Source organism: Sclerotinia sclerotiorum, genomic scaffold, assembly GCF_000146945.2.
Source record: "Sclerotinia sclerotiorum 1980 UF-70 scaffold_18 genomic scaffold, whole genome shotgun sequence".
Classification (NCBI taxonomy): Eukaryota; Fungi; Ascomycota; class Leotiomycetes; order Helotiales; family Sclerotiniaceae; genus Sclerotinia; species Sclerotinia sclerotiorum.
The window spans coordinates 315,386-338,429 of NW_001820818.1; the positions used below are offsets into that span (position 1 = coordinate 315,386).

The 23,044-nt window shown below is 42.0% G+C and overlaps 12 protein-coding genes across 12 annotated transcripts; 7 read left to right on the forward strand and 5 right to left on the reverse strand.

Moving 5' to 3' along the window:
* Nucleotides 1-879: 879 nt before the first annotated feature.
* On the reverse strand, nucleotides 880-1,209 carry SS1G_11447 (predicted protein; the record flags this gene model as incomplete). The annotated part of the gene is made up of 2 exons (XM_001587405.1): nucleotides 880-891; nucleotides 1,051-1,209. 2 exons carry the CDS (start codon nucleotides 1,207-1,209, stop codon nucleotides 880-882), a joined length of 171 nt encoding a protein of 56 aa, XP_001587455.1.
* Nucleotides 1,210-2,284: 1,075 nt separating this feature from the next.
* On the forward strand, nucleotides 2,285-2,818 carry SS1G_11448 (predicted protein; the record flags this gene model as incomplete). The annotated part of the gene is made up of 1 exon (XM_001587406.1): nucleotides 2,285-2,818. One exon carries the CDS (start codon nucleotides 2,285-2,287, stop codon nucleotides 2,816-2,818), a length of 534 nt encoding a protein of 177 aa, XP_001587456.1.
* Nucleotides 2,819-3,945: 1,127 nt separating this feature from the next.
* On the reverse strand, nucleotides 3,946-4,230 carry SS1G_11449 (hypothetical protein; the record flags this gene model as incomplete). Its single annotated transcript, XM_001587407.1, has 1 exon — nucleotides 3,946-4,230. One exon carries the CDS (start codon nucleotides 4,228-4,230, stop codon nucleotides 3,946-3,948), a length of 285 nt encoding a protein of 94 aa, XP_001587457.1.
* A 500-nt stretch (nucleotides 4,231-4,730) lies between these two features.
* On the reverse strand, nucleotides 4,731-6,780 carry SS1G_11450 (hypothetical protein; the record flags this gene model as incomplete). Its single annotated transcript, XM_001587408.1, has 5 exons — nucleotides 4,731-4,900; nucleotides 5,121-5,631; nucleotides 5,677-5,880; nucleotides 5,945-6,219; nucleotides 6,726-6,780. The coding sequence occupies 5 exons, from the start codon at nucleotides 6,778-6,780 to the stop codon at nucleotides 4,731-4,733; spliced, it is 1,215 nt and encodes a 404-aa protein (XP_001587458.1).
* A 216-nt stretch (nucleotides 6,781-6,996) lies between these two features.
* On the forward strand, nucleotides 6,997-7,206 carry SS1G_11451 (hypothetical protein; the record flags this gene model as incomplete). The annotated part of the gene is made up of 1 exon (XM_001587409.1): nucleotides 6,997-7,206. The coding sequence occupies one exon, from the start codon at nucleotides 6,997-6,999 to the stop codon at nucleotides 7,204-7,206; it is 210 nt and encodes a 69-aa protein (XP_001587459.1).
* Nucleotides 7,207-7,242: 36 nt separating this feature from the next.
* On the forward strand, nucleotides 7,243-7,341 carry SS1G_11452 (predicted protein; the record flags this gene model as incomplete). Its single annotated transcript, XM_001587410.1, has 1 exon — nucleotides 7,243-7,341. The coding sequence occupies one exon, from the start codon at nucleotides 7,243-7,245 to the stop codon at nucleotides 7,339-7,341; it is 99 nt and encodes a 32-aa protein (XP_001587460.1).
* A 1,567-nt stretch (nucleotides 7,342-8,908) lies between these two features.
* Nucleotides 8,909-9,699, forward strand: SS1G_11453 (hypothetical protein; the record flags this gene model as incomplete). The annotated part of the gene is made up of 2 exons (XM_001587411.1): nucleotides 8,909-9,019; nucleotides 9,073-9,699. 2 exons carry the CDS (start codon nucleotides 8,909-8,911, stop codon nucleotides 9,697-9,699), a joined length of 738 nt encoding a protein of 245 aa, XP_001587461.1.
* A 450-nt stretch (nucleotides 9,700-10,149) lies between these two features.
* SS1G_11454 (hypothetical protein) lies at nucleotides 10,150-10,936 on the reverse strand (the record flags this gene model as incomplete). The annotated part of the gene is made up of 4 exons (XM_001587412.1): nucleotides 10,150-10,436; nucleotides 10,524-10,729; nucleotides 10,795-10,811; nucleotides 10,877-10,936. The coding sequence occupies 4 exons, from the start codon at nucleotides 10,934-10,936 to the stop codon at nucleotides 10,150-10,152; spliced, it is 570 nt and encodes a 189-aa protein (XP_001587462.1).
* Nucleotides 10,937-11,227: 291 nt separating this feature from the next.
* SS1G_11455 (hypothetical protein) lies at nucleotides 11,228-12,368 on the forward strand (the record flags this gene model as incomplete). Its single annotated transcript, XM_001587413.1, has 3 exons — nucleotides 11,228-11,496; nucleotides 11,550-11,628; nucleotides 11,685-12,368. 3 exons carry the CDS (start codon nucleotides 11,228-11,230, stop codon nucleotides 12,366-12,368), a joined length of 1,032 nt encoding a protein of 343 aa, XP_001587463.1.
* A 492-nt stretch (nucleotides 12,369-12,860) lies between these two features.
* Nucleotides 12,861-16,901, forward strand: SS1G_11456 (hypothetical protein; the record flags this gene model as incomplete). The annotated part of the gene is made up of 4 exons (XM_001587414.1): nucleotides 12,861-13,060; nucleotides 13,186-14,186; nucleotides 14,268-16,141; nucleotides 16,215-16,901. 4 exons carry the CDS (start codon nucleotides 12,861-12,863, stop codon nucleotides 16,899-16,901), a joined length of 3,762 nt encoding a protein of 1,253 aa, XP_001587464.1.
* A 571-nt stretch (nucleotides 16,902-17,472) lies between these two features.
* On the reverse strand, nucleotides 17,473-19,936 carry SS1G_11457 (hypothetical protein; the record flags this gene model as incomplete). Its single annotated transcript, XM_001587415.1, has 7 exons — nucleotides 17,473-18,042; nucleotides 18,092-18,280; nucleotides 18,333-18,376; nucleotides 18,427-18,843; nucleotides 19,201-19,281; nucleotides 19,339-19,463; nucleotides 19,515-19,936. 7 exons carry the CDS (start codon nucleotides 19,934-19,936, stop codon nucleotides 17,473-17,475), a joined length of 1,848 nt encoding a protein of 615 aa, XP_001587465.1.
* Nucleotides 19,937-21,650: 1,714 nt separating this feature from the next.
* Nucleotides 21,651-22,460, forward strand: SS1G_11458 (predicted protein; the record flags this gene model as incomplete). The annotated part of the gene is made up of 2 exons (XM_001587416.1): nucleotides 21,651-21,706; nucleotides 21,998-22,460. The coding sequence occupies 2 exons, from the start codon at nucleotides 21,651-21,653 to the stop codon at nucleotides 22,458-22,460; spliced, it is 519 nt and encodes a 172-aa protein (XP_001587466.1).
* Between the last annotated feature and the right edge of the window lie 584 nt (nucleotides 22,461-23,044).

The window sequence follows — 23,044 nt, forward strand, 5'->3', positions numbered from 1 at the left end:
GAAATGTTCAAGAAACGCACTTTGGAGTCTTCGTGCGGGCATGAATTCTGTGCGCCAGTAAAGCCGCTCGCTTAAGATACGATGTTTTCTTAGATACCCCTCGGCATATTGGAGACAACGAAAATATAGCTCAAAATTATACAGAGCGCGTTGGATTCGAAGGGTCTCGATTCTCTCTAATTCCTTCTTTTTGTACTTCTGGTGCGTCCACGGATGTAACTTTAAACATGACTCAAAGTAGTCCTGGGTAACCGCCTTTATTCTCAAATGGAATTTAGCGACACGAATCAGGGTTCTGAGGTCATAAATTCTTGTATTGAAGGTTGTGGCTCTTAGTTCTTTCGAATACTCATGCATGAATTCGTTTAAGTTTTCAAAACCATCAAGCGAATCGCCGCTCTCCCATTTAATCTCACGTACAGATTTGCTGGATATGGCGATGGCTTGAAGAAAGATAGGCAGGGTCATTTCATTGACCAGTACTCTGCAAAATACTTCGCATCTGTATCGATATTGATTATAGCAGATGTAGAAGGTTCGAGAGGAGGAAATCAACGAATGTCTGGCAAGCTGTTGAGTATCTGTAGCTTTATTTCGACGGGGAGCAGTTCAATCGTTAAGACATGGCCTTGTGTTGATACATTTTGAATGAATCCATGAAAAGAAGCGCAATTTTTTATACTGTAAGAACGATAAGTTAGTAACTGCTGTCAAAAATAGCGCATGGAATGAATTCTTTTTAGACACTAAGATCCATTAAAAATTGGTATGACTTGAGCTTTGAATTGAATCATTTTAACTGTTCAGTATATTTGAAAGAGTGAATTTATCGAAGTGATTGAAGCCCTTTCGAAGATCCACAGCTTGAAATATCTCAAGTCAAATTGCGATCTGTACTAATGAGAATATACATGAAGGGGAGATTTTTGGAGGGCAATGATAAGCTCAATTCATATGCTAGATTGTGGATTAAAAGTGGTGTAGATTTTGAGGTTGTTTCACTCAATTAGAAATTGAAATCAAAGGATTTGCTGAACGGATTAGGCTTACCTCTGTTGCTTCTTCGGTGGCCGACAAAGCACGCATCTGAGTTGTCTCCTGCCTAGCTGCGAGAATATTGATCTTCAGGCGTCGCAATCTCCTCTGCTGGGACCTCTCAAGAGCATCTTTAGAAGACAACGCATGATCACTATTGCTTCGCTTAACCATGTTGTGGGTTCAGTCGAAGAAGAATTTGGTATTTTAAAGTAAGGAAGGATAGCTTTCGTCGAAAAAACGAAAGTAATACGAGACTCCCGATGACAATTTTGTTCAGGATGGAACAATCAGAAATGAATTCTTTAATAAACTGTGAACCGAGAATCAAAAATTACACTTCTTGTTGTGTGAAAGGAAAGCGTGACCCTAGTAGTAGCTTCTATCGATTTAAGCAAACTAGTTGAAGCTTAAATTGATTAGAGGTGTAGATCTTGGGCAGACTTGTGCATGTGATTTTCGTCATCGACGAGATTGACGTCGTAGCAATTTGAGCGGACCGTTATTATAAATTTTGCGGGTGAGGCAATTGCCTAAGATAGTAATAGTGAAGTTATATTGATATTTATTCTTCAAGCATTATTTCTTTCTTTCTTTAATTTTTTCAATATATCAACATCTCCGTTTCTTTTTTTTTTTTGATAGATTCTTCAATATCTGCAATTAAATTCTTCATTTCTATCAATTATACCTTTGATAATTGATCGGTTGACGGAATAGATTCGAATTGATAGATACAAATTGATAGGCAACTTGAAAAGACGGTCCACTTGCAACCCTAAACATGATCAACAACTAGAAGATATGTGGATCCTCCAGATATCGCAATGAGACGAGAATTTTTGGAGTAAAGTTTCTACATCAGCTAAGACGTCATGAAGGACATGTCAATGATAAATCCTCTCAAATTCCGTATATTTTAGGATACACTAAGTCTAGTTTGACTCGGTGATGCAAATAACCATGGACTATCCTCAAGCTACATGGCTATAGTGCACTGTAGCTAGGAGCTAGGATTCTAAAATCTGTCCTTTACCTTTTTTTTTCCCAGTGAATTCGAATGACTTCCGCAACGTGTAATGCCAATTCGAACATCTCGCCCACACCGAAGATCTTTACATCAAGTTACAGCTAAATCTACCGAACTCCTCGACAATTCGTTTCCTAAAAAGTACGATCGATAAGCTCAAGCTCACGCGCAATTCTAAAGAAAGTTTCTCAAGTTCCTACATCGAAATTTAAGACAACCATGACTTGCCAGTTTAGTCCCACTAGTGCTATTGTCCGACGTTACCATCGTGGGCAAAATATCGTCTTAAATGGACTTGATGGTCACTGGTATATCGACGGCTGGGAGTTCGATGCTGCACCAAATCCAAACCTATGGGAAGAGAAATATGCCCTTCAATCATATTGGGCAGCACAACTGAGTTTCCGAAGCGAACATGCGCCAAACATGAGTTTTATAAGAATTATACAGCTGTTTCAAAAGGGCAAAGTTTCGAATACAATCCACCCCGATATAATGGATTTGAAGTTCGATATGGTAAACGAGTTCTTACGAAACTTAGAGGCACAGGCAAGAAGAAACGTGGAAAGCCGCGAGATGGAGCTTTGCGAAGAAATCAGAAACAACGAATATACTACTGTCGAAGATATTGATATGATTGACGGAATTAAAATAAACAACGAAAGAACGCCAACGGGCCCAATCATATCAACGGACGCAGAGGAGATTATGGCATCAGTGATCCGGCAATTATACAACGTTCAGCTTGGATGAAATGTATCAGTATTTTAATGAAATGCTGATGTAGAGAGCTGGAAGCAAATTTGATCTACGTCGGGAAAAGCAAAGCATTTAAGCGAGGTTCAGATTTCAGACACCCAAGCAGCGCCTTGTCGACATCTTACACCATCTTTTAAGCCAGAAATGTGCATACAGACCATACCTTGTACAAACCTCAGACGACACCAATTAACGGATGATCTACATTGAGAGCAAAGGAAAAGCTAGTATTGGAGTAGGGACAACTGTGGAGATAGATATATGTATCATAGCCAATTTGGCGACAGTCTTATGAAATAATTAGCGACGTAACAAATCGACATTTAAAAGCCATTCGATTAATAATTAGAGGTCATATTTATTCATATTGAATAATAGTAGAGCGAATTTTGAAAGATTTGAGATAATAACAGCAAGTTATGAGAGACCTTTAGACTTGAACAACAGTAGAGGTCGAAGCGGAGGTGAAAAAAACAGCACCTCACTGCATTTTTTCGCACACAACTGCCGGAACCTTCGAAGCCTCGATGCCAATAATCACCTCACAGCCGAAAATTTGACTTAACTGCAACTACCCCAAGAATACTTAGCGACGCCGCATACTGTGGAAGTCTCAATACGTTTCGAGAAAAAGTGCGACAGTCGACCACATTAAACTTTCAGATATGTCCTGCAGATACGCACCTTCCCAACAACAACACTTGTCTTGCTGCCTAATAAGACGCACTGTTATGATAAAAATACAAAATCTTTATTTTGAATGCTTGTCCAAAGTATCTACCTAGTCCACACGGTGGGTTACGCGACCTCTTCATCAAGCTTCTTGAGAATCGTCTATTTTGTTCCCCGGATGATAGATGGCCTTGCCAACCCACACGGTAAAAATTTTACTCGAATATTGGTTAAATCAGAGAATTTTGTTGATTATGGAAGCGATTTTGCCTTTTAATGGCAGGAGAGCGGCTATTATGTTGCCTTTTGTGAAGAGCATAATTCATGGTCCAATTCGAGGCCGGCAGGCAGGTTTTGATTGCGACAATGGTGCTAGAGCACTGTGCGAATGAAACATGTTCTAGGTGGTCTTTGATGCAATGTAAAATGCCATCTCGTGTTGAAAGCTTTCAAACTGTCGGATCGTGGGGGACGTTCTTGCTTGAAACGTTGTTGTGCGTTCTTGTTGATGTTGTCATAGCAGAGGGCAACAATAAACAATCCCAAGCACCCCACCTTTTAACCACATCTCGTGTTACACCCATTTGGACTTGTATCAAACAACCAGTGCCTGATATCTTGCAGTATCTATCCCTACATGAGATTGCTCCAAAAAATCCAACATCCAATTCATACACTCTTAACATGGCATCCTCAAACACATTATCTCCTACTCTGACAGTGTCTCTGCCCATCCTTGCCAAAATGATCGACCACTCTCTCCTGCACCCAACCATGACCGATGCCAAGATTTCAATAGGACTCTCCATAGCAGCCAAATATAAGTCGCAACTGCATGCGTCAAGCCATACTCCATAGAACAAGCTGTCCCCGCTCTAAAGAATACTAGTGTCGAAGTATGTCCTGTGATCGGATTTCCTGCTGGAAACAACACGAAGGAAATGAAGGTCTTCGAAGCAAGCAAAGCCGTGGAAGCTGGTGGAAAAGAAATCGATATGGTTATTAATATCAGTAATGCTTTAGGCGGGGACTGGGGTTATGTGCAGAAAGAAACACAAGCGGTCAACCACGCTGTGGTTTCCAAAGGGTCAATTTTAAAAGTTATTTTCGAGAATGATTATCTTACCGATTTGGAGATTGTGAAGTTATGCCATATTTGTAGTGATATCGGGGTGACATTTGTGAAGACTAGCACGGGTTATGAATTTGTGAAACAGAGCAATTCGATGTACGGTTAAGAAGGCGCCACGTTATCGCATCTGGATCTAATGCGGAAAAGTGTGAAGGAAATATTGCAGATTGAGGCTGCTAGAGGAGTGAGAACTTTAGATGATTTATTAAGAGTGAGGGCGTTAGGTGTCAAAAGAGTGGGTGCTACTGCCACTGAGGCAATTCTTGAAGAGGCTATGAGAAGAGGAATCGAAGCAGAATTAGTCGTAGTCAATGTGCTTCCGCTTAAATCTACCTGAAATAATTGTCGAGCTGAAAAAACGCCGATGCAATGTGATGGAATTATTTTTATTTTGTATGAGTGAATTGGTACATGATAAGTATCTATTATTTCAAATAAAGGAGGGTGTCCGTTTCCGCATATCAATTAATTTTCTCCAATCGATTCTCTTACTTACGACATTACCTTCCGCCAAATCCATTTGCTTCCACACAGTTTCTATAATCCCTCTCACTATTTCTAGATTTCCTATTCTCCTTTCACTCTGCATATCTTCCAAAGCATCTAGGATTTGGATCCTTTGCTCGTCAGACAGTATCTCGCATGCTGTGATGAATAATGGCCAAGGACTTGTGCAGACACCGTTTCTAGTAAGAATGGCCAAAGCCTTGCTCACCAGGTCTTGTATCACATCGGAGTCGGAAGGTATAGAAAGCACCGAATGGAGATATATGAGCGCCCCCAGCCGGTAAAGTTCGGCTGTATTTTCTATTTTGATTTGATCAATCTTGCCGGTAGTGTCGTCTTCCATGATTGCGGAGATTTGTTGGGCGCTTTCGAGTTGTTTCACCAACCCTTGCGCAAAGTCCCGATATTCTCCTTGTTCTTCAGGAATTTTCGAAAGCTCATTGATGCACGATATGCATTCAAGGACTTCTAGCGAGCACCCCAAAGATCCAATGATCTGCTGATGTTAGCTAAATGTTTTTGTTTTCTGCGTGTAACCTACAATTTTGTTCTCAGGATTCGCGCTCGGAGCCCCGAGAAATGTATTACTTATAGATTTTCTCTGCCCCGTTCCCTGACTGAAATCTGCTAGAACATCATGGTACAAGAGCCAAGTATTCAAGAAGTGATCTTTCGTCATTGTCAATCCGATGGCTCTTGCAGCTTTTAAATGTGTAAGCCAGCTTCCATCAAGGCCGTCAAAAACCTGTCCATAAATTAGCAAGCTTAAGTTTTCAGTGATGGCAGCTTAGATGCAAGATCTTACTTACATCACCCACACAGAGCATCATACATGTGGCAAATTGCCCTCGACGTCCGCCTCCCCCTGTTTGAATAGATTGCGAGAGAAGCCGTATTGCAGAAATCTTGTATTGTACTGCAGCTTCAGTTCCCCATAAATGATATGCGGACACAGCAAGGATTGCATATCTTAGGCTCAGACAGGAAAGGTAGCGGTCCGCAAGTGCGTTTGGGAGCAAGTAATTTCGGAAACCGTTCAAACAATCATCAATAGTTGTTATCATACGAGAGAGGACTTCCGTGTCTGCATAGCCTTGTCAATATGCTTTATCTTTAGAGGGCAAACTCTCATCTTACAATAAGACAACAGTGTTGCATCCCGTGACTCAAGAGTAGTTTCATATCCAAACTTCAAACTTCTCTGAGGGCTCGACATATACTGATTTGTGGAATAGCATCTTTGCTTAAACTCTGAGGCAACTTCTAAATCAATAAAGGTCGAATTGAGAAACAGATATCTTTCACGTGTTGGAGGCGCCGGAGATCTTTGCGCAGGACGATGAGATTCGTTTTCCCAAAAATGAATCGGCCTCCGCCCATCACCCGATTCTGGCCAATGAAGTTTGACACCATAACCTTCACAGACCCGACCGGTTCTCGTGCAATTATTGCAGTGAGGTATGCCTTTGTCGCATCCAATTTTCCTGCCTTCATGAATTGTTAGGTTGAAAACATCAATGTGGGGTTGACATTAGATGGCGGGGCAATTGTGGATTTGGAAAACAATTGAAAATGGGTGTTTACTCTTACACGTCCAGCAGCCTTTGCCAGACTTCTTCTCTTTCGGTCTTTTGACGAGAGACATTATTCCGAACTTGGGGAAAAATTGACTTGATTAAAAGAGGGTGGATGTTTCCGAGGTTTGTGAGTCACGACTTATAAATTGTCACGTGGATTATTGTTGGAGCCATCAGCGGTATCGCATGAATGATGGTAAATGAGAAACTTGCTATAGCGAGTATGATTTAATGAAAACAACAGCTGTTTTGTAAGTGTCATTTCTGCCGGTGAGATCAACAAAATGTGTGATGATCGCTCATCTAAAAGCATATTCTTTGTTAAACAAAGTCACACTAACCTGTTACTAAAGTACCATGAATATTTCACCCCATCAACAAAATATGTTTCAATTGAAAAAGCCATGCAAATATCAATCATTTATATGTATCTCGACGCCCTCCTAGACAACAGCCAGGGGACTCTCTGCCTCACCGATGGCTTCATTATCTAATATTCGGTATGCATCGAGCACATTTAAAATGGCCACATGTTAGACACCTCCAATGGCTCGCAGGAAGCCACTGGTCTCCGCACTAAAAATGATATCATTAGTAATTCTAGCAACTTGACGAAGGCATTGTACTAGTGTTGGCAGAACGGCAAGGGAATACTCATTCGACACTCACTTGGCAGCATAGCCAGCTGATGAAAATGTACTGGTTTATGAACTTGCGTAGGGAATGGAAATGCATCCTTGTGGTGGGTGGGTTGATCGTGGCTGAAGTTAACTTGGCGAAGATGGTTTCTGCCGTGAACTATTGTAGATTTTGATCTCTAGTTGGGGTTCAGGCTCTTATGTTTACATTAGCCTTGAGATTATTTGGTTGAAGTTGTTGACTGAAGAGAGGGAGGGGAAGAGGTCCAGGAAGTCGCAGTTATATACTTTCTGAGAGGTTTTCGATATTGCGGAAAATGATTCATGATTCCGATACAAGCTTTGAAGTTGGGTTATTCACAGAGACGTGTGTATGAATAATTATTGAGCGGAGACTAATTGTTGATTCAAGAACATATCACTTAGGCATGGAACAACCTCATGATTGTTTGTATTAGCACTGAATTCGTAGACTAATAGTAGTAAAATTGGATAGACGCAGAATAACGATGAATGATTAGTCTTGTGGTATAAAAGCAGACTACGAATACAGTATGTGTAGAATGAATACGCTGCATAGAAAATGTAATGAAAAATATGACACTAAACAAAACAGCTTCGCCCTCTAGTGAAAGTTTGGGATGGCGATTTGGCCTCTTTCAGAAGCGCGATGCCAATTTTTATGTTTTCCGGGTTATTCTAATTTTGCGAAAAGAGCTGCTGAAGCGTAGCTGTTGATCATTAAGATGAAACTCATCTAACATCTGTGTTCGTTTTTTTCAGATGTATTAAGGTGACTAGCAACACTTGGTGACGTGAATCTAGAGGGAAGGGGACTGTCTGAATGCGGCACTTGACTCAAAAAGCGCCGAAATGACACTCAAAATCAGTCTTGCAAGCCACGTAGGGAGCAAAAGTGGAAGAAAACTTTCAAAACAATGCCTGGCGCAAAATCGAATGTCAGGAGTGAAGGAAACTCAAGAGTGAGCAAATAGGCCAAATAATTATCATATCTCGAGTAAAAATTAGTGGGCTGATTGTATTGTAATGATCAAACATTGAGCTCACTGGCAGCTAATGTCCAGTGAAGTCCTTAAGAACCTTTTAGCCAGAACTTGCAGGAAGATAACCAACCCGTGGGAAGGTAAGTAGGTCAAGTGAGGTTAAAAAATAGAAGAGCGGCGGAGAGTTTCTGGACGAAATAATTCAAGCATCAGCATTTCTGCTGATGACCTTGTGATTATGAATCAAAGTCTGCATTGTTATTTGTTTGTCTTTTTGGTTCCGTTAGGACATGCAAGCATCTATGATTCACTGAATGGATTAATGTAAAACTTTGTAGTTGTAGTCGAAATATATGTGAGTGAAATGGTACTACGCTTGTTGAAAAGCTTAGGAGAGTTTCTCCTTGTAACATGTCATGTGACCTAAAATTTAAGATTGTCCCGGTGTCTATTTTCCACATAGCGAAATATTCCCTGTCCACTTGAAGTCTGGAGGGCTAGTGCTCAATTCTGAAATGATGGAGATGGAATCTTCGAGGATAGCCCCGGATATCATGGCAGATAGAGATGCACCATTGCAAATAAATCTTCCACCCGATGCAGAATCCATGACTAAAGATGAAATAAATACGCACATATTCTTTATGGGTGAAGCTCTTGCCATGGTATTTCTTCCGTTCCTCCTTTTTTACAACCTCAATTTTTGATTCAGTTATAGGCAAATCTGGCTCTCAACACCAATGAGACACCTGTGGGCTGTGTACTCGTCGATCCAGTCCTCAAGAAAGTAGTAGCTAGAGGAATGAATGCTACTAATAGGAGCTACAATGGAACAAGACATGCAGAATTTATTGCTATTGATGAGTTGTTGTCCTCGAGTTTAAGATCGGATTGCGGGAGTGCAGATGAAACTAGGGAAGCGAAAAGGAAGAGAGAAGAAAATGGAAGTGAGGCCGACCATGGGCAAGGAGGTGGTTCTGAAATTTCGGGACGTGGGTATGGGCCGGAGAATATGAAGAACTTGGATTTGTACGTGACGATAGAACCGTGTATAATGTGCGCGTCATTACTACAACAGTTTGGAATACGAAAAGTGTGGTATGGAGCGGTTAATGATAAATTTGGGGGGAATGGTGGAGTTTTAAATATTCATATTAGTAATGGGAAGTTCGATAGTAATGAAACTGCCGAGGATAGAGAGGGAGATATTATGGAGGAGACTGGTGGCGGCAAAAGAACACAGAAACAGGAGGGTGATTATGAGGTTAGTGGCGGATGGTTGCGAGAAGAAGCAATTGTTATCCTAAGGAGATTCTATGTGCAGGAGAATGGAAGGGGTGGGTGACTCTGGTTAACTTTTTTCTACATATCGATGAAGCTAATGTGCTACAGCGCCCGAACCCAGAAATAAAAAAGAAAGAATATTGAAGCTAGAGGTGGAGCCAATGATAGATCCAAGAATAAAGGGTGACGAGCCTGGTTAAAAATTGATATATTTTCCAGCTACTGAGTGCTTTTCAAAAGACCAGAGGTGGGTGGCGTATGGTTTGGGTGGAGTAGACAGTCAACAGATATCCCGGGCAGGATACCAAAAAGAGTACTTCATTTATGCTTCATAGAGATGCCAATGTATGGACATCATAAACACTACTCACAAGGTCGTCATAACTCATACTGTAGCCAAAAATTCAAGCGCATGATTCCAGTCTCCCTATTTACAATTGTCCTCTTCGATCTCTTGGATTTCCCCATCCCACAGGTTTTCCCTAGGAGCCCTTCATCACTCTTCGTTCATCTAGTTCGTCAAACTCTTTCCCGACCTCTCAGCCTCCAACTCTCTCTCGGCCTGTTGGTAATACTTGGATGTATCTACTCCGTGCTGGTTGTGATTTACCAAGTTGAACCAAGGCATCACATGCATCCAGACTCCTGCGTATCTCGAGTTCCTCGATGCGACACCCTGAATGTATGGTGTAGTGGTGCTTTCACCGTACAAAGACTCTCCCTTCTTAACCTTGCTAACCATTTCTCTCATGTCCATTTCTTGCTCACGCTTGTTTTCCGTGAAACCGTAGAAGCGCACTAACATGCTGAATTAGCACATATCGCAAAGCATCTAGGGAAAGGTGGGGAATGGGGCGGGGACGAGAAATTAATCCAAAGACATACGTATAGAACGTTGATAAAACATGAAGAACCCAGCCCCAACACCAATAACCCCCGACAGCCGCATGATAGGAGCAAATCCTCCCTTTCCAACCAGTGAAGGGGAAATTCGTTCCCATAATAACATCAAACCTGGTCCTGCGGTAGCCGTTGCTGCTCCGACCGCATAGTCCGATGGTCGTGCATAGCCAAGTACTCGTTTGATATGTCTGTAAAATACGTATCAGCATTTTGCCCCTCCTCTCACTACCGCGGGCGGGGTCCAGAAACGTACGGGTCACTGTCGATGAGCTGAGGAGCTGTTAGCTGGTGGATTTCTTGCCTAAAACGCTGGTAGTGGTGTGCTGAGAACTTACAGGGTACTCGGTATTGATTTTCTTTGAAGGCACAAATGGCCTTTGCTCGGTGTTCGACATTCTGAGTTGTGCCAATTGCTTACAATTGGGGTTCAGCGCACTGGTGAGGTCAATTTCGTGATAGAGGTTCGATACAGAAGCGCTAATTCGGATTGTTCGCGCACGGGCCATGAGAATTGAGAGTATTCTTGCCTGACTTAAATTGATTTGTGCCTTAGAGTTTGTCGCGTCTTCCCTTGTCCCAGACGCGTCTCCTACAACAATTTTTCAGATCACAGGGAAATTAGAGTTATATTTCGATTTTAATAGTTCCAAGTCTGCTGCGAGTTGGTAATTTCTTCCTCCGGCAAGATGGATTCTCCAGCATCAAGGCTACTTCCAACTGAAACGCCCAATGTTGGCGGAAATGAATTTGGTGATCTTGATGACCTTTTCGATTATGATGCTGGAGATACGAATGATCCATTCAGCGAAAATTACGTCGTTCCCGGAAGTAAAGATAAAGAAAAGGGCAAGGAATCAGCAAGCAATAAAAAAACTGGTGCAGGATTGGGTATTGATGAGGAGATCGAAGTCACCAAAAAGCCTAGAGTCCCTCGAGTGAAACTTGATGAGCACAAGTACGTTTAATTGTCAAAAATCCAGACCTTGGGATACTGATATGGATCTTAAGACTTCTATCTTCTGCAGGAATACCAAAATTACGAAAAAAGGCCGCAGATCATTTGAAGTTCAAGGGCAAAGGCCATGAGGTGTGTATAATAAAGGTCTTATCATGAACATCGGCTTCATACTCACAAGATAATAGTACTCCGATGCGGCCCGACTCCTTGCATTTTACCAACTCTGGCTCGACGACCTATTCCCAAAGGCTAAGTTTTCTGACGCATTAGCCATGGTTGAAAAGCTAGGTCACAAAAAAATGATACAATCTGCGAGAATGGACTGGATTAATGAGGGGAAACCCAAATATTCGGAGCATGAAGAATCCCTGTTTGACGAACCAGGACTTCCTCCACGGAGTGATAATGAGCGGGGAAGAACGGCATCAAGGATAGCACCGATTTTTGAAAATGCAGTGCCTACACGCCCCAGAACACCGGTCCTAAATCAAGATCCGGACTTCGATGATATGTATGATGCTACTCCAAGGATCTTGCGACAACAACCAGTCGCACAGTCGGCTTCGGTGTTTGGTGGAGGTGATAATAGTTTATTGGGTCCTCAGAAGGTCACCGCAACTGAAGAAGATGCGCCGCCAGACGATGACCTGGAAGCATTACTAGCAGAAGCAGAACAGGAAGGTGGCAACGAAGAAATGCTAGACGATGATCTTGAAGCGCTGCTGGCAGTGGAGAACGACATGAATGCCCCTGCTCGCCTTGCAAAACATCACACAGAGAAATCCGCACAAGCGGACGTCGATGATATGGATGCTATAGAAGCTATGGCTGATATGGATTTTGACATGGACATGGACGGAGGATGGTAAATAGGTTTTGGCTGGCGTTACGTTGTACAATCACAGTATTATGGGGCGTTGTGGTTAACATGATAATCTAAGCATTTTGCAAGAAAGTTATTACTCACGACAATCAAACGGCAAGAGGTTGTTTGTGTTCCATACTCAAACTAGCCCGCTAAATAATATGACATTGAATGATTAATGGCGGGTCTGATATCTTCAAGTACTAGGTATTTTCTAGCCGTCAATCCAAGTTAAATTCAATGAATGATGAATGTTTATATATGGAAAAACCAAGAAATTAGTTTTCATTTTTTATCTTTGAATTAATTTTTGTAAATAACTTTTTATAGTTCTCAATGAAAACAAACATTGACATCACTCAACCAACCTTTTTCGGTGATGGAGCCTATAACCCCACCCCCACCATATTTTGTACAGCACGTACCTGAATAGCTGCAGCTCCTAGAGCTACCTACGAAACATTTCTCAGTTTGCGCAAGAACTCTCCAAGCAACCATGGCAGAAGGTCTGGTCGCAGCTCTTGCAGAGCTCAATCTCAAATCGCACGATGATGACTGGATTGACAGCATTCTCGACGAGCAGCGTCCACCCAAACGCATCAAGAAAAACCATGAAGAGCTCAAACGGGAGCTAGAGCAGAAGTATCTGACGCCATCAACCACGTTTTCTACAGAATGGCTCAATAAGCTTCAACAGTAAGTCTTTTTCTGCTTGAACATCTCCATCATTAGCGTTTGAACACATTTGATTGTTCAAAAGGTGTGAATGAGCGAAAAGTAGGGATAGCCTTTCTGCAAAACTAATACCTATTTCTATTTAGGCGATGGGACTCACCACCAAATTATACTGACCTTTTTCAACTCGCCCCAACGCAAACACGTACAATTACACGGTTCACAAGAGAAGGTTTGGAAGGCCGAGTCACAGGTTACAAGGAAGTTACAGTACCAGCAAACAGTGCAACCGCCAAGAATTCCACATCTTTCCTGAGAAAGCCGGCAAATAGGGCAGATTTTGTAAGAGGTGCAGCAGGCTTCTTTCCGTTCGCACCGGGTGGATTGGATGCTGTGGAAGCTGCGGCTGCTCTGGAGGAACAAGTTGGAAGAGTTGACAACACAGTGCCACAGAAAAAGAGCTTAGAAAGAATCATAAATTTTGGTGGTGAGGATGGTTTGTTGAGTATACCACCAGGATTTACTAGGGGCTTGAAGTTTGAAAAGAAGGAGGAGGTTGACGAGAAAGAGGCAGAAGACGTGAAAAATGTCTTAGAGGAAGAACCGGCGGAAGAAGTGTCCACAAATGGAGCAGATGGTGCTATGAAAGACGAAGCTTCTTCGGAAAGCTCTGATGACGATGAAGAAGATGATATTGATTCTATGTTACCAGTCGAATTCCCCGCCTTAGAGCCCCATGGCGCCCTCGCAACGTCAAGCACGAAGAGAGGAGGAAGAGAATGGGCACATATGGTTGATGTCAAGAGAGATATTCCAAATTTCAGAGAATTGGTACCTGATATGGCAAGAGACTGGCCATTCGAGTTGGACACATTCCAAAAAGAAGCCGTATATCACCTGGAAAGCGGCGACTCGGTATTTGTTGCTGCACATACATCGGCAGGAAAGACAGTAGTAGCAGAGTATGCTATTGCTCTTGCCGCTAAACATATGACCAAGGCAATTTATACTTCTCCGATCAAGGCATTAAGTAATCAAAAGTTCCGAGACTTTCGACAAGTTTTCGATGAGGTTGGAATTCTTACTGGGGACGTACAGATTAACGCCGAGGCTAGCTGTCTTATCATGACCACGGAGATCTTGAGGAGTATGCTTTACAGAGGAGCTGATCTAATTCGAGACGTGGAGTTTGTAATTTTTGATGAAGTACATTACGTGAACGATTTAGAGAGGGGAGTCGTTTGGGAAGAAGTCATTATCATGTTGCCAGAACATGTAACGTTAATTTTGTTGTCTGCAACCGTTCCGAATACCTACGAATTTGCGTCTTGGGTTGGAAGGACTAAAAAGAAAGACATTTATGTTATCTCGACCCCGAAGAGACCAGTGCCACTAGAACATTATCTTTGGGCTGATAAAGGCGTTCACAAGATCGTGGATGCAGACAAGAAATTCATCGAAAAGGGCTGGAAATCCGCAAACGATGTACTATCTGGCAGAGATAAGACAAAGGCTCTACCTGCACCAGAGCCCACGAATGCTCGTGGAGGAGGAAACCAAAGAGGCAGAGGCCAGAATGGGCGTGGTGGCGCACAACGAGGGGGTGGTCCTCAACAACGTGGAGGAACGCAACAACGAGGTGGTCGTGGTGGTAGCGGACCTCCTCGTGCTAGCCATAATCCAGGACACATGGGACGCGGCGGTAGACCTGGAGGTCGAACAACAGCTGCTCAAGATAAGACATTGTGGGTACATCTAGTTCAGTATCTCAAAAAGGAGAACTTACTCCCAGCCTGTATTTTCGTCTTTTCCAAGAAGAGATGCGAGGAGAACGCGGATGCTCTAAGCAATCAAGATTTCTGTACGGCTACTGAAAAGAGTGCCATACATATGACTATTGAGAAGTCCATTGCTCGACTTAAGCCAGAGGACCGACTATTACCACAAATCGTTCGATTACGAGATTTACTCGGAAGAGGTATTGCTGTTCACCATGGTGGTCTTCTGCCTATAGTGAAGGAAATCGTTGAGATGTTATTCGCACAGACCTTGGTTAAAGTGCTTTTCGCCACAGAAACATTTGCTATGGGTTTGAATCTGCCAACTAGAACGGTTGTCTTTTCCGGCTATCGTAAGCACGATGGACAATCCTTTCGAAACCTGTTACCCGGTGAATATACTCAAATGGCTGGTAGAGCAGGTCGCCGTGGTTTAGATACCGTTGGTTCGGTCATAATCGTGGCTCCAGGAGGTGGTGAAGCTCCACCTGTCACTGAACTTCGTCAAATGATACTCGGTGAACCCTCAAAGCTTCGCTCGCAATTCCGACTGACGTATAACATGATACTCAATCTACTGCGAGTTGAGGCTTTGAAGATTGAAGAAATGATTAAAAGAAGTTTTAGTGAACATGCTACTCAACAACTTCTACCAGAACATGAAAAAGCGGTCAAGGTATCCGAGGCAGACCTGGCTAAAATCCAGAGAGAGCCTTGCAATATTTGTGAACAGGATCTGGATGCTTGCCATGAAGCAATTCAAGCCTACAAGCAAATTACTCTTGATATCCATATTGGGTCACTGGCAACTGCTATTGGTCGCCGGATGTTCGTTAAAGGTCGTTTGGTGGTTTACCACAAAGACGGTGTTCGCACACCTGGTATCCTTCTTCGTGATGGAGCCATAGACATAAATGGCCTATCTCTCCATGTTCTAGAAATCAGAACAAGACGAGATCAGTGGGATACGACTGATTTGTTACCATTCGTGCCAAAGTTCAGGGGGATGTTCACCAAGCTTCCACTTTTTAAGAAACATATTACTACCAAGACTTGTTATGTTTTTGTCAATGATCTGGAGTGTGTCACGGATACGATTGTAAAGGGAGTAATTCCTGATATATTTCAAAGCGGTGAAGTTTATGAGAACGCTAAACAGAAAGTTTTTGGTTTGTGTTCATCTTGGGAGAGCGATGTATGGGATGAATTAGACTGGTCTAAGATAAAGGTTCTCCAATTGAGGGAAAATCTTGTGAAGCGCGTACAACAAGCTACCATTGCCCAAAACGCTATTTGCTTGAGTTGTCCCTCATTCTTGAAACATGTAAGAGTTCCTCCAATTTTTTATCTGCATCATTGCGATATATATATATATATACTAACAGACTCATTTTTAGTTCGCAATGTGTCACGATCAATGGCTAATTCAAGCCAATATCATTCAACTACGTCAGCTAATGTCCGACAATAATCTTCAACTTTTACCGGACTACGAGCAAAGAATTCAAGTCCTCAAAGACCTCGACTTCATTGACGACTCATCCCGTGTGCAACTTAAGGGGAAAGTCGCTTGCGAGATACACTCCGCAGACGAATTAATCCTCACAGAACTCATTCTTGATAATGTACTCTCCGCCTATACCCCCGAGGAAATTGTTTCCCTCCTCAGCGCTTTTATTTTCCAAGAAAAAACAACTGTCGTCCCAACTCTTCCTAGTTCCCTAGAATTGGGCAAGGTCAAAATCCTCGAGCTGTCGAAAAAAATAACAGACATGCAACTCTTACACCAAGTCATCCAACCATCATCCGAATCCAATGATTTTGAAGCTCATCCTGAACGTTTTGGCCTGATGGAAGTTGTGTATGAATGGGCACGAGGAATGAGTTTTAAGAATATTACAGAGTTGACAGATGTACTTGAAGGAACTATCGTGAGAGTCATCACGAGATTAGACGAGACGTGCAGAGAGGTGAGAAATGCAGCAAGAATCATTGGTGATCCGGAGTTATTTCAAAAGATGCAAACTTGTCAGGAGATTATCAAAAGAGATGTCACGGCCGTGGCAAGTTTATATCCCTTGTAGATGTGTATGGTTTTAGGGGGAAATGGTTAAATGGGGTTTAACGATTCGAGAGGGAAAATACCAAGAAGCATTCCCTATATACTAGTCGCACATGGAGTTATGAAGTAATGAAGAAACGAATTTTGATGAAGTGCCAGCTGCATGACCTTACGTTTCATTTTAGGACTTGACGTTAGGACCGTTTTAATGAAATTTTGTATCGGGCTGGAGTGAATTATGTGCATCAGAATGGTGTTGCTGCAGATCTCACTAGATATCCAAAGCTTTAGGTTTTTTTTCTTAATTTTTGATAGCTTCTGAGTACTGATTCATAACTACCTGCAGCATTTTTGATTCTTCCACTTTGATCTATGATCTAGATTGGTGACTACGATTTGGGTCTATGATTTATGTCACGTTCTGTCGACGTCTAGAAATAGTATCCTCCCTAGCTGTCGGAATGTCATCATATTGTAAGTCATAAATAACGTTCACCCTTTTAAGCAAATCTCGCAATAATATGTAAGTAGATTTTAATATATTAATCAGATGAGAAAAGCAAAATGGAGCAAGATTTGTACATGTAGAGTGCTTATTTGCGAAGAAGAATCTCCCGTAATTCTGCACATTCGGCCGTGTTAAGTTCACCAGCTAATTTCTTAGCGATGATCCATTTTTTGAGCTTGGTGAATTCGTCGTCGTCTTCTGTGATTAGACGGTTTGCCGTCTCTTTTACATCAATATCGCCGTCATAAGCATGATCGGCAAAATTGGCGGGAAGAGCACTTTTTTGTGCACATAGAATACGGTCTTCGGGACTCGGTAGCTCAGGCTTGACGTATCGGCAAGTAAGTGCAAATCTTAGGAGTCTATAAGGTGTGACGGCGTGCTTGGAAGATTGGTTAATATCATATGTTGTGTGATTTTGAATGGAGTTTACTTCGTAGTACTTGTGAATACCAGATCCATGTATAATAATAATATCGCCATGGTTTAAAGTGACTTTGACGTAATCTTTCTTGGAAGCTTTGGAGCCCTTGTTTGCTTTGAGAATACCACCAATTGTGCTCTTGTTCTTTGGTCGAAAACACATAGTTGAGGAAGCTCCTAATGATAAGGTAGCAACAGTCTCACCAAGTGTGTCTTCTCCATCATCGTGATACTATAATATGTCAGTACATCTGTCAAAATAAGAAAAGGAGAGAACATACACCAATGTGCATATTTTCGAAATATCCAAGACACAAGATTTCATTAAAAGGAGTGAATTCGGCATTATCCTTTCCTACAAATGCTTGTTTTCCAGCCCATGTCATTCTTTGCATGGCCTTAAGGATAGGTGCTGGTGCATCCTCAAAGGAATTGGCTTCATGTGCAATCAAACACTTGTATGGAGCACCCTATATTACCCAAATAAGCAATAGAAAACCCCCAAAGTCAAAGAATGCTTACACAATTGGATGTAAAATGTGCTGTCACAATCTCCATTGGAACTGCTGAAGTTTAGAAAAACGACACTGCGACGACGGTGATAAGAGAAACTCACGACCAGGGTGTCGAGCAGGGCCTCTGCGAAGCTTATACTCATCCTTCTGCATCCCCAGATAGAGATCATTTGGTCCACCGGGTTGGGAATTGACAAGGCCATTAGAACGGAAAATCTGAATCCAGCCAGCCGGAATTGTTTCGCCAGGAATCTTGAGCCCATAAACATCATAGTGTGCAATAGGCTTTTGATTAACGCCAACCGATTCATGAGCAAAGTCCAATGGACTCTTGTCAGCGATAAAATCAGTAGCTAAGAGGACTTTGGAGAGGGGAACAGGGATTTGTGTGATGGTGTGGGTGAAATCACAACCGGCAGTCTCGCAAGTCCATTGACGCCATTCCAGACGACGGATACATCCGTGACATTTTGGACAAACAATTACTTGCTTGCATCGTTCCTCAACACCAAATACATCTTCACCGACAAAGTCTGCATCAGTGACAGGCTCAGGTCGCAAAGGGGGAGGAGGAGCACCGGTGTATGGAGTTCGCTCCTATAAGAAATCCTCACTGTACTGAGGGTCATTGACATCAACTTTATGATCAAAAACGTAAAATGATTCGCACTGAGGGCTTCTACAAGTCCAATCTTGCGTGTAGATAGTCTTGCATGGAGTATTGCAATCATGACACGTCTGAACAACGGTCTTTATACCATCATAACCTTGGGATAGATGGGCGACAGAGTTGACAGGCGACCACCAGGATCGCTTTTTTAGGTCTATCTTTTCCATCCGGGCTTTCCAGACTTTGAGACCGTTTAAAAGCTCACACCAAACATCAGTGATATGAAAAAAGTCAAGTACATTAAAATGGTGAGTAAGCTTGACGGGACAGATAGGATTACGCTGACCTATAAATGGATTAGTATGGAAATATGAGAGTTTCATGTGTTCACAATAATACTTACCAGCAATTATTGCAACTGGTAGCTTGGCCTCCATGGTACGCTGGAAGGAAATGGCAATCGAGCTGACATTTTGGTCCTTGACTTGCTTGGTTTCACCACCTTCACCTTTTTCCTTGCCACCGCCGCTGTCCATGTGTGAGCATGAATCAGGCATCATTGGATTCTGAACAACCTACACTCCAGTGATGTAGATATCTTCTGTGAAAACATCACGTGGACCAATTCCTTGGTTTGCCAGGAAGCCAGTAATTATGCCATTAGTCCTATATGCAGCGGATTCGTATCCTCTATGATAAGGAAGTGAGGAACAAAGTTGCTGACGCTTTTGAGCCCATACCTCAGGCTGACCCCAAGCTTCTGGTTTGCTCAGGGTTGCATTTTCGAGAGAAGGTAGCTCCTTAGTCTTGGTTACGGGTTTTCGAGTTTTGGGAGCATTTGGCTGATGAGGCTTACGAGCGGATGTAGCGGTGGTCTTCTTGTGTGGAGGTTGTGATGATTGTTGAGCGGCGTCAAGGAAGAACTCTTCATCACTGTTGGCCATAGCCTTGCGCTTGGTAGGAACCAGTGATTTATGGCCTCTGGCAAAGAAATGATCCATTGTGGGCTGTTGGACAACACTTTGACTGCTCCGAGTAGTTCTATCATGTGGAATGACTTTGCGACTGGTAGGAAGAGGTGATGGTGTGTCTGACGGGCTAGGTGGCACAGAAGAAAGACTGGAACCAAACCAAGTACCATCCTCATTCTGCGTAGATTGACCTTCGTTCACAAAGAAGCTAAGATTCTTCAAAATTTAAAAGTCGGCATAGCCGGAACCACTGTGGAAGTAAAATAGGCATGATCATAAGATGAAATGGATGTCTTGTTCAAGTGAATTTCCTTGCCTCGAAGAGAAAAACATCCATACAAAGAGAGAAGTGGTGATAAATGATATACGAGCAAAGTAGTCATAGTAAAGGAATGATTGACCTCAGAGACAGACATTTAAAGAGAAGTTTGGTTTGAAAGATGAGGTAGGAAGTGTGCTTAGTTCGGGAAATGTCAAGGTTGTGGGGAAGTATTATTTCTCCATCCTACCTCATCGGTATCAGGAACAGAAGGTGGTGTAGTCATCAAACCCGAACTAGAAGGATGCGTAATGTCAGAGATAGAGGTCTTAGAAAAATTCGTATGATCTTGTTGCTGGTGCTCTTTCAAAGAAATCTTATTGAGCCTATCAAAGGATTCTAATAGTACTAGGTAGTTTAAAGAATGTTTTAATAATGAATGAACACGAATGTATCTTAGCAATACCTTGAAGTGAAAAGAAACTAGAATGGGGGAAAGTAACAAAGTGTAATAATTGAGGAAAAAAGAAAAGCGGTAGAGGGAAATAGGAATCAATTCGACTGACAGAAGGCCCAACTACCAAGTATCGAGGTTCAAATGGCACTATCACTAGCGTGACTTCCCCAGATATTCACCCTACCGTCTTTTTCTCCTCAAATGGTAATTGGACCTCGATAAGATAAATTACGTAAGGTTGAGTGTTTAACTTGATCAACAAGGAAAGAGTCCTAGAATGATTTACACCCATCTGAAGTTGTTTACTGTTCATACATGAGAAAAAAGTAATGTGCAGGAGGCTGAATTACAGTTTCCACACCAGAAGCCTCAAACTTCTAAATTCACCAAAGTTTCTTAAAAAAAAAAAAAAAGTTTCTTTTATCTCCTAAGTTAAGAAAATGATTCATAGGGAGATCGAATGGTACAAGTGAATTTGGAGAATATACAATTGAAGATCAAAAGGACAAAATCAAGTCATGATCCTAAAGATGTTAAGTAAAGGTATGGAAATTTTTATATAGAGGAGATTGATCAATGTGATATTACTCGACCTCACTCCGTATGATGGTGTTTAGTGGTTCGAACGGATAGAGACTGACTTCCCAAACGACAAATGCTTCAGAAGCAATGATGATCATTTCTCAAATTCACTGTTTTTGAGGATGATATATAAAACAACACCATCAGTCACCGAGTAGATCCTCCATTCTGATTGCAATCATCCATTGACCACTCATATATGCCAAAGAAATGAGAGAAGACATTAATACTTCTGATGCAATGAAAGACTATGAGATGATTCCTTGATCATTCATCCTAACAGGCAAATAAAACACTTTTTGAACTACCCGTGACTTGAAGAAATGCATATTTGAACCAAAGACTGTGTTGTTCGATAACTCTCTTTACCCAGACCCAAATTATTTGATGCAAGATTACTATAGTGAGTGAGGTAGCTCCATGCCTTTTCTCCAGCCAAACACAAAATGTATAAAAAACATATAGAGAAAGGGTTTCCAACCTCTCTTATCCCTCTTGGGTTGTATATCAAGATATATCTGTCCCCGACTCAACTCATCCCGACTCATTAATGATCAGTAGATTGTGACACACTTGCTTAACCCAGAACACGTTGGATAGTTTTCATCTTACAAATAGGAAATGCTGTCAACAATAGTATGTATGAACAAACCACGAATACCATACACATTTCCTTGAATATCCAATAGATTGCTACCAAATACCATTCATGAATAAAGATACCAGCATAGTCTTTCCTGCAGAACCCTAAATATATTCCGTATATTCTGTTCATACCATGATATCCTGACAGCTCGCATTTGAAGTCAAATTTCCATTATTCTCGGCATGTTGCTCGTCAGACTCGTTACTTTATCATCGTCTTCGTCCATCGCATCAGAGATAGAGCTTACATGATCATTTCTAGCCAAGAAAACGCTGCAGAAAACTCCGTCATTCACGCGATCGCAAAGATTGAGTTTTTGAAGTTATTAACTTACCCCATACCCCTTTCTTTTGCGCAACCGACTTATCCGACATTCCGATCATTCCGCATAACTGTTATATGTCGGTATTCCCTCTTACCGCTTTATCCTCCAAGATTGCGTGAAATTGATCTATCTCTCGAGATTGACCCGACATTTGGTTCGTACTCCGTACCATTATCAGTAATTGCCGCCGCTAATGACGGGTTCAAAGCGGATAATGTGGATCGTCGCACTGACCACAACGCTTTGGAGTCTCCATCTCGTACCTGGAGCTGTTTTCGGTGTTAAGCAACTTTGACATGCTTTACGTCGGAGACTACTACAGAGTAGATAGCTACACAGCAAGACATCAGCTTGCTGTTCAAACATGGTCGGATGAAGGGGGTGGAAGAACAAGTGTTTAGGTACAAATGATTGGACTAATCGGAACCTCAAGCTCTTAACTGGCTTCAAGAACAATAAAACCGAATCGTCTAATCCAGGAACAAGATTTAAATGAAGATACTGGATCTACTCCCTACTCCACTCAGGTACCTCGGCTGCCGTCATTTATCCGTAAGTTACCGTAAAGTTTTTGGAATATTTTACTTGTTCTTCTATACGAATACCCAATTAATTTAATGGAATATAAGGAATAATCGAATCCATTGGTTATGTCAAGGATTTCCCCGCCAAATTTGAGTTTATATAGGAGACTTCTTGTATTCTTCTCCGTCACACAAATAGACTTGTACTTACTAGGTATCTTGAAGTAGGTATCTCCGAACCCCGCATTAGCAGCAGTGATAGATAGTATTTGCTTTCAACAAATCACCAGGATCAAGTAAAGTTATCATAGATTGTTTCTATTTTCTCCTGGGCTTTCTTTCTCC